Raw genomic sequence first — 14,706 nt, 5'->3', positions numbered from 1 at the left:
ATCATTTGCACATCCTTTGTGTAGCACTTCATGTTACCTCCTGTTACTTATCTCCAATCTTCTCCCCGACTTTTAAAATCCAATGAAACTCCTAATAACTTTGAAAGACAGTGAAACACCAAGATGACCCAACCGTTCTGAACTGCAGAGTCATGCATGAAATGGAGATAATGCAGAACACTAATGATTGAAAGTGAAGCACCCACAGACACACAGCTACAAGAGGAAGGCTGAAGGGCCGTAAGAGGCAGCAGCTCACAGTACTTCAGAGGGCTTGTTGCTTTATCTTACTTCATTGTGAACCTCAGCATTGGTCCTGCCATGCCTCGTTCTGTTGTTCTCAAGCTCTTCAACCAACTTTCTCCGCCTGCTCCTTGCTTCTTCCATCAACAATTCATCTGAGCTGCAACGTTTGTAAGGCGGTAAAGATATCTCCTCTGTTTCATCCTCACTATCTAGTTTATATTTCTCTTCGTGATCAGTGCGACCAAATAACCAGGCTGCTTGCCCGAGGTCTGAGAACGGCCGCTGCCGCAGGTGGTTCTGTTGGTGGTTCCGCAGGACCGTTGATGCAGTTGGGATCCTCTCCTGTGATGTTTGGGTTGGAGGCTTACTTACTTCCTGTGTGGCAGTGCCAGGTAGAGAAATGTTTCAGATTCAAACATTAACAGAATGAACATGAGCACATGTGAAATAATGATGGAACATGGGGCAACTGACAGCATAGTAAATTTCTATACAACATGGAGCAGTTTTAGTGCTGTTCAGCATATCAGGATTGAAATTCACCTTGTTATGGCTTTTTCAGGTAATAAAGAGGCCAATGACAGTGGTGGCAGAAATATCTGGTTTATAAGCTTGTTGGGGGAAACTTCCCTCTCCCTTCCCCTCCCCTCCCTTCCCCTCCCCCAGTAGATGGCAAATCAAGCCCAATATATGATCCAGGGCATGCCCATCACTATCGGTGGTGGTTCAGTAGATATTTTGATATATTGACAGTACAACATATTGTAGTGGAACAGAGGAAGTATTTCAAGGAGTGAGCCCATAGTTTGCAAACTGAACATTTTCCATATTCCAGTCACAACCTCAGTAATATTCCAGTTATGCCATTTCTGAATAATAATTGTGGTTTCAGATAAGTTTGGTTCATCTATTGTACAGGAAGTGGAAGATTACAGCATGCATGTAGTGGCATGCACCCTCCTTGTAAGGCCAGGGCTTTTTCAAATTCACTGACTTGTCTGACCAAGGTAGACCAGTGACCCAGCACCTTGGACTGGGATGGGTCTGCACCCTATGGTGCAGAATTTGGAGGGATTTTAGGTAGGGGAAACCTTAGCTGCATTGCTCATCATGGGTTGCTCAGATGGAGGTTGATTCATTTTAATGGATGTACATTGTGTGCTGCCGATCAGAAGCAGCTTTGGTTCTGGTTGGGAGACAATGAAGGCCGTGAGGGACAGGTGTGGCAGCCAGTTTGTTTCTGCACCTTGAGGTCATGTTACTTTGGTGTGTTTGGGACTACCTCATCAGTTGCAATCTTTGCCTACAGACATGGCATAAAGTTATTTATTTCATATTACAAATAGAATTGAAGACTGATAGATCAGGGAATGTGCCCTCAACGGCTATCGTACTGAGGTGGGGGAGGCTGGTTTAAAAGGATTCTTTCTTTTTACAGGGACAGAAATCTCTCAAACATTTTAGCCAGTTATAAAATTGGGACTGTTCAACATGTTCTTCACCAGAGAGAAATTTTGGGCCCAAATTTCCCTAGCCTCTTTTTCTGGCGCCCTCACTCGATCTGCGCCGCTTTTGCCCGCCTCCAAGCATACCGAAAAAAGACCTCCGTAATTTGGCCGCTCCCTAGCCTCTCCTCCATCATGGTGCAGTGTGGCCCAATGGATTGGGGGCGGAGCCAGGTCCCGGCGCTGAAAACAGTGCCGGGACCTCTGCACATGCACGCTAGAGTCTGCGCGCATGTGCAGTAGCTCCTGGCAGGCCGTTTCTGCAATCGCGCGCTGCAGGCTGTGTGGGAGGGTCCGAAGCATGCCGTCCCTAGCCCTGGCCAAATGGGCTCCCTCATCGGCGGCCCGCTGCGTTCCCTAAGGTAGGAATTCTATTTTTTATTTGTTATTTACTGATTGATTTTGGTGCTTTAGGTGCAGGGTTCATTCTATTTTTTTATTTGTTATTTATTGATTGCTTATTACTTTGGTCTTGGTGCTTTAGGGGCAGGGTTCCTTCTATTTTATTTGTTAATTAATTGCTTATTACTTTTTGTGCTTTGTTTGGTGCTTGGTGGTGCTTTAAATGTAGTTACTTGCACTGATTCCTTAACTGTCAGTAAGGTCTTTCTGTGTGGACAAAAGTGAACACATACGCTGCCCGAAGTTAGTTTAGTACAACTTTTTTCTGGCCAAATTGGTATAAGTGGTGTAAGTGGCTGGGAATGCCCCCTTTTTGAAAAAAAAAACTGATCTAACAAAAAACCTAACTAACTCACTTACACTGGCGCAAATTTAATGGCCATATTTACAACTAAAAAGATACACCAGAAAAATCAAGTTACACCAAAAAAATGGTGCAACTCATGGGGAAATTTGGGCCCTAAGAGAGGGTGAGATTAGCCCCAGTCACACCCTAGCAGGCCGTTACAGGGCATCAGAAGAAATTGCTGGATTACTGCCCAACAACAAATAAATCACTCAAGGGAAGAAAAACTGCCGCAAATTTGTAAAATAGAATTAGGAGGCCACAGCTAACTGCTGAGGATAAATGGTCACTGGACATCTCTCTGGCATGATCTTCAGCATCAGGCCCTTGAAATCTGGTCTCTGAGGTGAAGAGTCTGCAGGTTGTATAATGGTAGCCTCCTACTATCTAAGCCTTCATAATAATCAGGGCAATATTTTCCTTTCTTTCTCTCTGTTTTGAAATGTTTATTTGCACAAGTAGCAAGTGTTTCAATTTTCAACAATAGTATTCTCATGAAAGAAATGGGAGGAATGTTACTGGAATGTATTTACCATAGGGTGCTAATTTTCCTGCTTTTCAAAGAGATTCCTGGGGTGTAGACTCTTACGGAACACCTTCCAGGAATTGTAGAAAAACAATGGAAGCCAGTTGTTGCTGTTTTTTCTTCCAATGCCACTTTCAAGTAGGCCTAAGTCTGATACAGGTTGTCTTATCCCCATTTCCTCTGCTTGACTCCTGCCCCTCCTCCCTCTGCTCTCTGCCCCTGGCTCAACAACATATATGTGAAGCTGCAGATGAGAACATGTATCCTGGCCCTCTGTAGTATCAAGGTTTTGTATATCGATGCATAGCGAGATCAGGCAGCTTCCTTTTGGATGCTTAACAGACCTGCTTGAAAAGCTGACACAAAATTCTCCTATTTAATTTGTAAACTTCAAAATATAAGGCTTAAAGTTGCAATCTCTCTCAATTCTTTCTACAACTGTACATTAATAAACCACGTTATTGCTTTAACATTTTAATTTTCTCATATACACTTGCACTTTTTATATGGTGTATTATCAGTCATTCATGAGCTTGCAATTAATAAAAATATACATTGAGGAAATGCAATTATGATGACCGGAAGCTGCTCTTACACCTGCAGGTTTGCACTATAACTCCTAAACCACTCACCTCATCCTTGGCAATATCAATGACTGAGGAAGTTGTATTTAGACTTGTCTGTGATTGACTACTAATGCCACTGTCTTCTTTTTGACATTCATAATTCAGCGATTGTACTGAAAGTAGAAGACCTCCTTTTGGTTTCAGTGCTGTTGGCCTTTCAGGTCCTTCTAACATTCCATCCATTGTCCTGCTAGAATCTAGGGAAGTCCAGGATGAAGTACTAGCTCTGTTGCAGCGAAAGCTTCTCCGAAAACTTGATCTTGGACTTTGTGGTTTAGGACTCATTGGCCTTGCAGGGAAAGTGGCATTGAAGCATTCTGAAATCACACCAGGTCTATTCCATGTTGGGCTTAATTGATTCCATAAGGTATGCGGGATAGATTGATTTGGTGTTGTTTTAAAACCTTCTTCAGTTTCTAGGCTACTGTCCAACGTTAATATAAGTTTTAATCCATTCGGTGAGGTCCTTTTTACCCTCTGCTCCACTGGTGTCGTAACATCAGCTTGTTCAAAAGAGCTATCGGACAGCTGGGCTTTACTTGATGTCCGAGGGGATGAGGGTGATGAAGTTGCTAAAAAAGGCATATTGTCTACCTGTTCCATTGAGATTCTCCTTGCGTATTCGCTGTGTACCTGAGACTGTGTCCTTACAACTTGATTATCTCCACCTGTTGTATTTGAACTGCTCAATGGACTTGGTCCCTTTGTGGACTCTGATTCACTCAGTTTCATAAATTTTCTCCAGGACACATGCCTTGACTTCCCTTCATTGCCATCATTTTTCTTATGAGATTTAGAACTCTGATTAGCATTTTCTTTTTCCCCAGATTTTGTTTCAAAGAAAATGGAAAGCGACTTATTGGCAAAAGCCCGTTTCATTCGAAGGTTGAGGCTGTCGGCACTTTTGCTCTTCTTGCACCTGTTTTCTGTCACAGGAGGTACTTTGATATTTTGGTCCTCAGCGTTACTGTCCTCGCCTTCCATGGAGTCTGTGCTCCTACTATGAAAATATCGGCCATTTTCTGCCACTCTCTGAACCTCTTCTATATCTTCTACATCCTGTGGACTATTAGAGCCAAATGCCATTTTCACACTTTGGTTCAACTGGTCACTTCTTTCAAAAACCTCATCGTCATCATCCGAGCCATCTAAAGTAGGGTATTCACTCTTAATGCTACTTCTGCACTGATAAGACAGGTGAGCTTTATAGTTAGGGTAATGCACTTTATACATGGAAATACCATTTGCGTTGTCCTTTGCTTGTGCTTTATTCTCATCTGCATCTTTGGCCTGTTGCCTTCTGTTTCCAGCCTTGCTGTTGCATTCGGTTTGATGTTCTTGTGTTGAGGCTTTGCTTCTCTTGAACGATGCCATTTTGTTGAAAACTGAAAAGGTAGAACTTTTGAAAGATGCGCTGAAAGAATTTAACGAGGATAAAGACCCGAACCGGTCATCTCTTTTAGTGTTGGTCTGTCTCTGCAGTGCTTTGTGAAGACTGCTGTTACTTCCAAATGGGTAACTATTTCCGTCTAGTTCCTCACTAGTTGTACTGTTACCATCAGTATCATAAAGAGTTTGTAGAATATCGCTGGATTCAGCATCTAGTTTTATTGTCTCTTGGCTTCCATTTTCACTATTCTCTAGATGTTCATCTAGCATGTTGTCATAATCCATGCTGTCACTTCTTTCAGCTTGCAGAGTGCCTGCCTCTGCTGGAAGGACCATATATCTTCTGTGTAGATTTGTGTTTGAAATTCCAGTGTCTTCTAACTTTGCCTCTAAAGGAAGCTCACTTGTCTTTGACCCAACACCGGCAATACAGATTTGACCATTTTCTGTACTGTTTTCAGGAGGTGTATTAATGTCCCTTGACCCTGCCTCAACAAAAAAGAACGTTGGCACTAATTCAGCGTTAATTGTAGTCTCTTTTTTAGTTGCTTCTGTCGTGTCACTCAATTGTTGAGAAACAGTATCGTGTGATATTGATAACCCTTCAACAAAAATCTTTCTTTGCTCAGACTTTGAAGTGAGATATGCCTCGCCTGGTTTGATGCCAGTTTGAAGAGGAATCGCACTTACTCCTGCTTCTTCTTCATTAGAAACATTCCTTATCTTAAAGTTTTGTTCTCTAGTTTCTTTGAATGCAGGACACAATTTATCTGTTTCTGAACTTGTTCCAGTGCAGTGTTTAAAAGATTGTTTAATCACCTCACGCGGACAATCACTTTCCTGGCCAGTGAGTTTAATAGAATTTTCCCTTTTGACACTAGAGTCTTCAGGATAGATTTCACTTACTTCTATTGTCCTCTCAACAAAAAGCTCAGTTATTGGTTCAGAAATGCAGTCCTCACCATCTGAGCTTGTGTCAACAGAACTATCTTTTGTATCTGTCCTTGTGTTAGCTGAGGATGTGTTTGTTTTTCTGTCCTTTCTAAGGTCAATCTCATGTGGTTGTATTTCTAGACTTCTGGCCTCTGGTGCAATGTGTGAACAGCTGTTATCCAAACCTGATTCTTCAGCATTCTTCAGATTTGGCTTGTACGTCGCAAAATCTTTGTCAAAAAAATGCTCCTGTTCTGATGGTAAGTCAGTGAATTCCCCTTGTTTATCCTCAACAAAATCTTCCTGTAATTCTGTGTGGGTTTTTGGAAGAATCTGACTGAGCTTTAATTCTCCATCTTGAGAATCTTCTATGCGTCTTTCTGTGGAATTACAACTTGTTCTTTGTGTCCTTGCAGATGTTTCCTCACTTGTCCCTGATCCCGTCTCAAGAGAAACTACTGCAGTTCCTTCAAAATCAGATTCAATAGAAGAATCGATTGGTTCCCGTTCTGCTCCAGAGTGGTTGTTTTGTACACTTCCTTCAACATCAAAATCACATGAGATCTGCTCGGTCTCTGACCCCTCTGCAAGTGTTTCACAAATAATTTCACCAGGTTCTAGTTCTGCTTCAAGTGCATTATGAGGAGTCTCTGTCCTTCCTTCACCAATAATGTCACCTGTGCCTCCTTTTACATTTGCAGAAATTTCACTCAGATCTTCACCTACTTCGTAGCCAATCACAGTGGCATTCCGCTCAATTTCAAAGATTTCACCAAAGTCTGTGAACCTGTCTGACTCCTGATAAACCACAGTTAGCTCTAATTGGCTTTCAACAATGAATCCAGGTTGGTCAGAGATTTCTTCACTAGTCCTCAATTCTGCTACAGGTTTTGTTTCATTGATCTCTTGTTGATTTTCATCAAAAATCCCAAAAGACTCTAGTTTGGTCTCTGGACAAAGAAGAGCAAAATGTATTTCTGGCTTTGATTCAGGAGCAGCCCCACTTGTTTCTATCTTTGGAGAACCCCCATCTAATTCAGAAGAATTATTTTCCTTTGAATTTATCAGAGCAGAGATTTTAGTGATTTTGGACTTGGTGTCAGGGCAAATCTGAGGGGGGTCTGGTTCTGTTTCAAAAGGAGTTTCACTTAGATCTTGGTCTTTATCCAAAGAAACCCAGGCTGACTCTGCATTTGATACAATCCCAGCAGAAATCGAATTTGTCTCAGCACTGATCGAGGTGAGACGTGGTTCTGTGTCAAACTGAATTTCACTGACGTCTTGCTCTGTATCCAGCGAAGTCCAGATTGACTCTGATTTAAGCCTAGCAAAAATCTCACCTGTTTCAGGAATTCTTGCAGTGGAATCTGTTTTTATTTCAAATGGAAATTCACTTGGATCTTGGTTTGTGTCCAGCAAAGTCCAGATTGATTCTGATATAATTCCAGCACAAATTTCACTTGTCCCAACAGAATTATTGGTGTCATGTGGCTCAATTTCAACAAGAATTTCACTTATACCTTGATCTGTACCCAGAGAAGGCCAGGTGGGCTCACATACAAACCCACTGCAAATCTCACTTGTCCCAGGAGTGGTCCCAGTGGAATCAGCTCCTCTTTCAGCGGGAAATTTACACTGATCTTGATCTGCACTTGGAGAAGACCAGATTGATTTTGTTCCAGCAGAAACCTCGCTTTTCTCAGGATCAATTTCAGTGGGATTTGGTTGTACTTCAGAGAAAGTTTCACTCGAATTTTGGTTTGTACCATGAGAAATCCAGACTGACTCCAACGCTGATATAATGCCCTCCGAAATCAGACTTGTCCCAGGACAGGTCTCAATGGAATCTGATTCTACTTCAACAGGACTCTTATTTAGATCACAGTTTGAATCCAGAGAAAGGCAGGTTGGCTCCGATAGAAGCTCAGTAGAAACCTCAGTTAGCTGAGGACAAGTCTCAATTGGATCTGATTCTGCTTCAACTGCAATTTCACTTTGGAAATGGTTCGCATCCAGAGGAGTCCAGATTGACTTTGATTCTGTTACAATTGCAGGAGGAATCTCATTTGTTCCAGGACAAATTGCAGTGAGATCTGGGTTTATTTCCAAGGGAATCTCACTTAAAACCTGGTTTCTGTTCAAGGAAGACCAGTCTGACTCTATCAGAGGAATTTCATTTGAATCTGGTTTAATTCCATCGGACGCGTGATGTATCCCAGCACAAATCTCAGCAGGCTCTGGCTGTTTATCGAGGGAAATTCTTCTTGGCTCCACTGCCTCTGATGAAAGCACACTTGGCTCTATGTTAATGTCCAAAGGAATCCTACTTAACAATGCTTTCGTTCCAGGGGAAATCTCAATCTGCTCTTGTGTCTGTGGAGAATTCTCATTCGAGTCTCGTTTCAACTCAAGGCAACTGCTGCTTGCGTGTGCTTCAGGAAAAATAGCAGATAGTGTTTCTGAGCTAGAAGAGATTGCATTGTGGCCTGTTTTTGTTTCAAAAGAATTAGTGCATTTTTCTGAATTTAATTCATAAGAAAGTTCATTTGTCCTCGATTTTGTTGGAAGAAAGAATTCACTTGTCTCTGATTCCGACTCACAGGAAATATCATTGGGTTCTGTATCGAGTGCAGGTTGACTAGTTCTTGAATGGGCAACACATTGCTCAGAGGGTGTGCTGAGATACCTGCTTAACGTCACTTCAGATGTCTCTGCTGAAATGTCACTTATCTCGGATTTCACCTCTAGTGCAGCTCCATTTCCCTCTCGTGTCTTGGAGGATACGCCATGTGGCTCAGAATCTCGACATAAGGCAGTTGTACGAGTCCTTATCTGTGCTTTGTGTAGTTGCAATGTTGTATCAGAGGAACTGGTGCTGTGCTGTGGTTCAGTAGATGCACCAATTAGCCTTTCGAGGTTAACAGGATAAAGGTCAGGTGTCTCTACTTTTATTTCAGGACTAGGCACAGCTATCTCTGAAGAAGTCCCAGCATGCTCTGATTTTGTCTCACTTGTTGCTGATATTGTTTCTATGACAATTTTACGAGACCCATGTTGTGTATCTGGAGAAACTTGGCTTGGCCCTGGAGATTCTTCCTCTGAATTGTCTGCCGCTTCAGATTCACAGGGATCAGAAAGGCTCTCTATGGATTCGGAAACCTGCTGGAAGAAAGAAAAGGGATATTCTTATTCATGTCTTGGAATAATAGGATAACCCAAACATCAGCTATTAATTTCTTTTTTTAATTTGACAAAAGAATTCTTCTTTATGTCAACACACTTTAGTTTACCTTTCACAAGTAACTTGCGTAATTATGCAGTGCACTGAAGGATGCAGTATCAGTCCTGGTTACACTCTGACACACACACAGAGCTGTGCTTTTCCTGCCCATTTATGTTGCGTGACTTTGGGAAAGTTGGATTTTCTAAAGTTGGCACGTAAAGGCATGCACAGAGCATTGCTCACCAGTCTCTGACTACTGCTGTAATTGTTGCAATTACATCTTTAATATTTTACATCCACAATAACAAATTGCATTTATATAGCGCCTTTAAAGTAGTAAAATGTTACAAGGCGCTTCACAGGAGCATAATCAGACAACAGTTGACACTGAGTCAAAGAAAGAGACATTAGGAATCTTGGTGGAAGAGGCAGGTTATAAGGAGGGTGTTTAAAGAAGGACAGAGACGTGGTGAGGCGGATAGGTTCAGGGAGAGAATTCCAGAGCTTAGATCCAGACAGGTGAATGCACGACCGCCAATGATGGGGTGGAAGAAGTGGCGGATGGACAAGAGGCCAGAGCTGGAGAAACACAGAGTGAGAGGAGGGTTGTAGGGCTGGAGGAAGTTACGGAGGTTAGGGATGGACGAGGCCATGGAGGGATTTAAACACGGGGGTGAGAATTTTACTATAGAGGCATTCAGGGACCGGGAGCCAATGTAGGTCAGCGAGCACAGGAGTGAATGGGACTTGGTGCGAGTTAGGATACGGGTAGCAGAGTTTTGATGCATATTTTTAAAATCCATTATATATTTTGCTTGTGGAAAAGAACGTTAGCAGGAGTTCTGTTGACCGGTTAATAAATATTTTGTGAATTGAAGCAATTTGTTTGGTTTTGGTTGCTGCGGTTCAGTTGGGCTGAGGGGTTGGGCTCACTGTCCTTGCCTGGCTTCAGGTGGGTCTTGTATTTCCTCCTCTCATGTGCTTTCTCCTCCTGGGAATTGCCACGGGGCTTCTCCCACTCCACTGCCGACGGGTTTTCCGCCGAACCACGACCAGCATTACGGCGGCAAATTGGCAGGCTGGTGAAGCGGGAGATACCCTGAGGAATTCACCCCCATGGTTTTGGGATAGATTGCAAAGGGTTCCTTTCAATGAATGAAACAAACTCCATTCCCTCGACATTGTCTCCATCCCTCTCCCCAACTTCTGTCTGAGACAGAACCAGAGTGTTCGCAACCTCGGTGTCTTATTTGACCCTGAAATGAGCTTTCGACCACATCCGCAGCATAACTAAGTCCACCTATTTCCACCTCCGTAAAATCGCCCGTCTCCACCCTGGCCTCAGCTCATCCGCTGCTGATGCCCTCATCCATGCCTTTGTTACCTCGAGACTTGACTATTCTAACGCACTCCTGGCTGGCCTCCCACATTCGACCCTACGTCAACTAGAGGTGATCCAAAACTTGGCTGCCTGTGTCCTAACTCTCACCAAGTCCTGTTCACCCATCACCCCTGTGCTCACTTACCGAAATTGACTTCCGGTTTAGCAATGCCTCGATTTCAAAATTCTCATCCTTATTTTCAAATCCCTCCATGGTCTCGCTCTGCAATCTCCTCCAGCCCCACAACCCCCCAAGATATCTGCGCTCCTCTAATTCTGCCTCTCCATCTCTCTTTCCTCCTTCAAGACGCTCTTTAAAGCATACCTCTTTGACCAAGCTTTTGGTCACTGCGCTAATTTCTACTTATGCAGCTCGAGGTAAAATTTTTTATCTCATAATACTCCTGTGAAGTGCCTTGGGACATTTCACTACGTTAAAGGCGCTATATAAATACAGGTTGTTGTTGTTGAAAACAACTGACTGCAGAGTCAGCAATTTTCACTCATTAAAATGAGGGCGATGGTACAACGAGCTGAGAGAGCTTTGTGTTCCGATTTTAAATACGCAGCTATTATCTGATAGGGCTTTGTGGAGGCTGCCCTTATATTGCTACTGAGCATCATGAGGAGGATCACCTCATCCAGGCAACCTGGCTACCAGTGAACTGACGCACATTTGTTTGTTTTATAGAACCTTTGGGATCTGGTCAATAGTCAAGAGAATACTCAGAGGCCCCAAAGGTGCTGGTCGAAAGCACTATTATATCACTTACATTAACTCTAGGAAATGGGCCTCACTGCAGTGAATAGTCATTAAATAATCACTTCAACTGCATCGCATTTGGAGAATGATAAATGAATTGTGACAGAACAATGGTGTTGTAGGTGAGGTGCTGATTGAAACAATTTTATTCTTAAGGTTGCTTTGGCTCTGTTATTTTGTTCAATGCACACTTGCTCTTTCACTGACGCAGTTCTTTCGTCAGGGCTGAACAAAATGTTTCATCCGTGGTTTAATCCTTATTGTCATTATTATCATTCATGGAGGTGAATTCCTCATGTGGGTGGTGTTTGGGTGTGATACATGTTTTGTCTAATCACGGAAGTCACCTCAAGTTAGACCGCCAACATTTCTGAAACCTGAATTTTTTAAAAAAGAGACAAAATACCAGCGCAGAAAGTTTCTTTCGGGATATAAAGGAGCTATTTTGGGAATAATAGCCCTCGGAGAGCTGGACGTTATTATCTAATTTGAATCTTTGTGAGATTTTTTGTGCATGGCTGATTTCCAGTGTTAAATTTTACTCCATCACAGTCATTAATAGTGACTGGTTGAGACACTTGGCTCGAAAACATTTCAAATTTGTGAAGAGTCAAAATAAAAGAACAAAGCAAAAGAAGTAGTTATGTGTCAACAGGAAGCAGAACAAAAAGGTACACCTAAAATAAAACTGGGGATTTTAAATTGGGGAATGGGCGAGAGGCCAGAATTGGATGCTCCACCAGCATACATAACCAACCTCCGTCAGCAGTGCTACATGCCACAGGCTACTATTTCTTCTGTCTGCAGGTGGGTGAGCTCCGCTGCTGTGTGTAGGAGATCTTTTAGCGACATTGTTTTGAGCTGCGATCACCGCCCTTCCCCAGACCTGCATGCCCATTCCAGAGCTCCAACAACATCAGCAAGTTTAGGAACGACGGGAAATGGTACCCAAAACAATCCCTGCATTATTCAGTGTCGTGTTCAAAGACTAATTTTGGATGAGATACATCATGTCAAAATTTACCCCAATAAAAACACATTTGTCAATATAATGTTAATAAAAGGAGATCAGATTTGGTTAAAGAGCATAGAATTTTAGCGTAGAAACAGCCCATCATGTCTGGTTGCTGGTTTTCTCCACAGTGAGCCACCTAGTCTAATCCCACTCATGCCAACCCCATACTCTTTAATATTCTCTTTTTACAAGCAAATATCTAATTATTTTTAGAACGACTTATGGACTATGATTCAACAGCAGTTTGTCACAGAGAATTCTGCATTCTATTCACCCACTACAAAAATATTTTTTTATTACTGTAAAATTATGTTCTCTATCACTATTTACTGTATCATAACCCTTCATGATCTGAAAGATCTCAATTAAATCACCTCTCAAAATTCAAGCCTCTCTTCATAATTGTAACTCCTCATCTCTGATAACATCCTTATCATCTGTGGCTCAGTGGTAGCACTCTCAATGCTGAGTCAGAAGGTTGACTCACTTCAGAGACTTGAGCACAAAATATATAGGCTGGCATTCCAGTGCAGTACTGAGGAGGTGCTGCACTATTGGAGGTGCCATATTTTGAATGAGACATTAAACTGAGGCTTCGTCTGCCCTCTCATGTGGATGTGAAAGATTTCATGGCACTATTTCAAAGAAGAGCAGGAGAGTTCTCCCTGGTGTCCTGGCCAATATTTATCCCTCATCCAGCACCCAAAGCAGATGATCTGATCATGTATTTCATTGCCATTTGTGGGAGCTTGCTGTGCAAAAATTGGCTGCTGCATTTCCTACATTACTTAAGTGACTACACTTCAAAAATACGTCATTGGTTCTAAATGTTTTGGGTGTCCTGAGTTTGTGAAAAGAGCTATATAAATGCAAGTCTTTCTTTTTACTTGTTGTTCTGGATGACTGGTTGCTAAAACACTGACAGAGAATTGGCTGATAGACAGCTACAGTGTGTAATGTATGCACCTGTGAGGATGCTCACAGGCGTGATAGTTGTAGAAACAAAACAAAATAGTTGTAGAGCTGTTGCATTGTGAGTGGCTTAGCCAGTCACGTGATGTTCACAAGACTCAATAAAACCCCAGTCAATTGATTCTCGGTCATCCACGATGAGGTATGCAGTTGTGAACCTAGCGGATGAACTGGTAATGTGTAGTGTGATTGTTAAGCCTTTGTTAATAAACCAACTAGTTCTTAATAGCAATGTGTTGCTATGAATTCTTACGCAAAGAACCCATGAAGCAAATACATTTCACAGTGGGATTTGACTTCAGTCCCTGTTGAATGTGAGCCTTTCTCTAAGGCCATCTTCTCTGCAGACTGCAGTTGAGTGAAGGGTTGTGACATGACCTGATACACTTTGATGTGGCACCTTTGATGTTTCCGTGTTCCCCAAACAAAAAGCACTGTTCTCACTAACATTGATTTGCTCCATTTTGTCAGATTTTTAATTTCCTCCCAGAGGATGAAGTGGCTGGCCTTTCACTCAGCAAACAATGCCATGAGAGAATGTCATTAATTAGCTTTCATTCGCTTTTCATCCTACACTGCTGTGGCCAGGATGGAAATCTGATGTTTTGGGAGGAATTTATCAAAATTAATCAACTTTCAACGTCCCTGTATTTTGTGTGGTTACATGAAATAATATTTTTTCGTGTTCTGAATTATATTGTGCTTCAGAATGAGTAGAAAAGCAAACATTGCAAATAACATTTAGAATCAGTCACATTGTCCCCAAACATTCTATTATTTATTAAATGTCTTGTTATTAGTTTTTTTAAATTCGCATCTCTAATTATATTTGGACTTTTTCCTCTCTCTATAGCTCCCACCACCACATCAGGCCATAGGCTTGGTTGTCAGCCTGCTCCAGGGCCTCTGTCCTATAGTTGGTGAATAGGTGAAACATAATCAAGGTCTAGGATACATTTCTTTCCCATTTTCCTCTTTAGCTGTGAAGGAGCGCCTGTCTACAGTTCAGCACCATTTCAGGCCACCACACGTTAACAAGATCCACGCACAGGCATCTTCTAATATGCATTTCGGGACCTGGAATATTAGGTCCTTCATTGAAACACCTGTGAACTCATCGAATTCATCCCTTTTAGGCATGGAAGCAAGTCTTCCTCGATTCGAGGGACCGCCTAAGAAGAAGAACCATTTCTAATGGTACAACCAAGATCAGGAACTCACCATGTGTGGAGCTGTGTTTCTGAGTCCCGTATCTGGCCATTCTGTAGCACATGACATTGGAGCACACTGCTTTTCATGTTATTGCATTCTACTCCAGAAATATTCTATATGTCGGCCAGACTATGTGGGTTGAAAATGAATAGGCGGGAGTGTACGCA

At 42.3% G+C, this 14,706-nt stretch overlaps 1 protein-coding gene across 3 annotated transcripts in view; it reads right to left on the bottom strand.

Moving 5' to 3' along the window:
• arhgef4 (Rho guanine nucleotide exchange factor (GEF) 4) overlaps positions 1 to 14,706 on the bottom strand; it is a 401,442-nt gene that overhangs the window by 144,105 nt on the left and 242,631 nt on the right. The window contains exons 1-2 of one of the 3 annotated variants that reach the window (XM_070883348.1): positions 3,658 to 7,378; positions 292 to 621 (exon numbers count right to left, since the gene is read on the bottom strand). The exons of 1 other annotated variant lie outside the window; for it this stretch is intronic. In XM_070883348.1, the coding sequence (XP_070739449.1) occupies positions 292 to 621; positions 3,658 to 5,376 (2,049 nt within the window). In that variant the 5' untranslated portion in view covers positions 5,377 to 7,378. Of the gene's footprint in view, positions 1 to 291; positions 622 to 3,657; positions 7,379 to 14,706 lie in introns of those variants that run through there. One more of the 3 variants, XM_070883350.1, reaches the window with a different exon arrangement.

Source organism: Pristiophorus japonicus, chromosome 6, assembly GCF_044704955.1.
Source record: "Pristiophorus japonicus isolate sPriJap1 chromosome 6, sPriJap1.hap1, whole genome shotgun sequence".
Classification (NCBI taxonomy): Eukaryota; Metazoa; Chordata; class Chondrichthyes; family Pristiophoridae; genus Pristiophorus; species Pristiophorus japonicus.
This window is presented reverse-complemented; position numbering and strand designations above follow the sequence as displayed.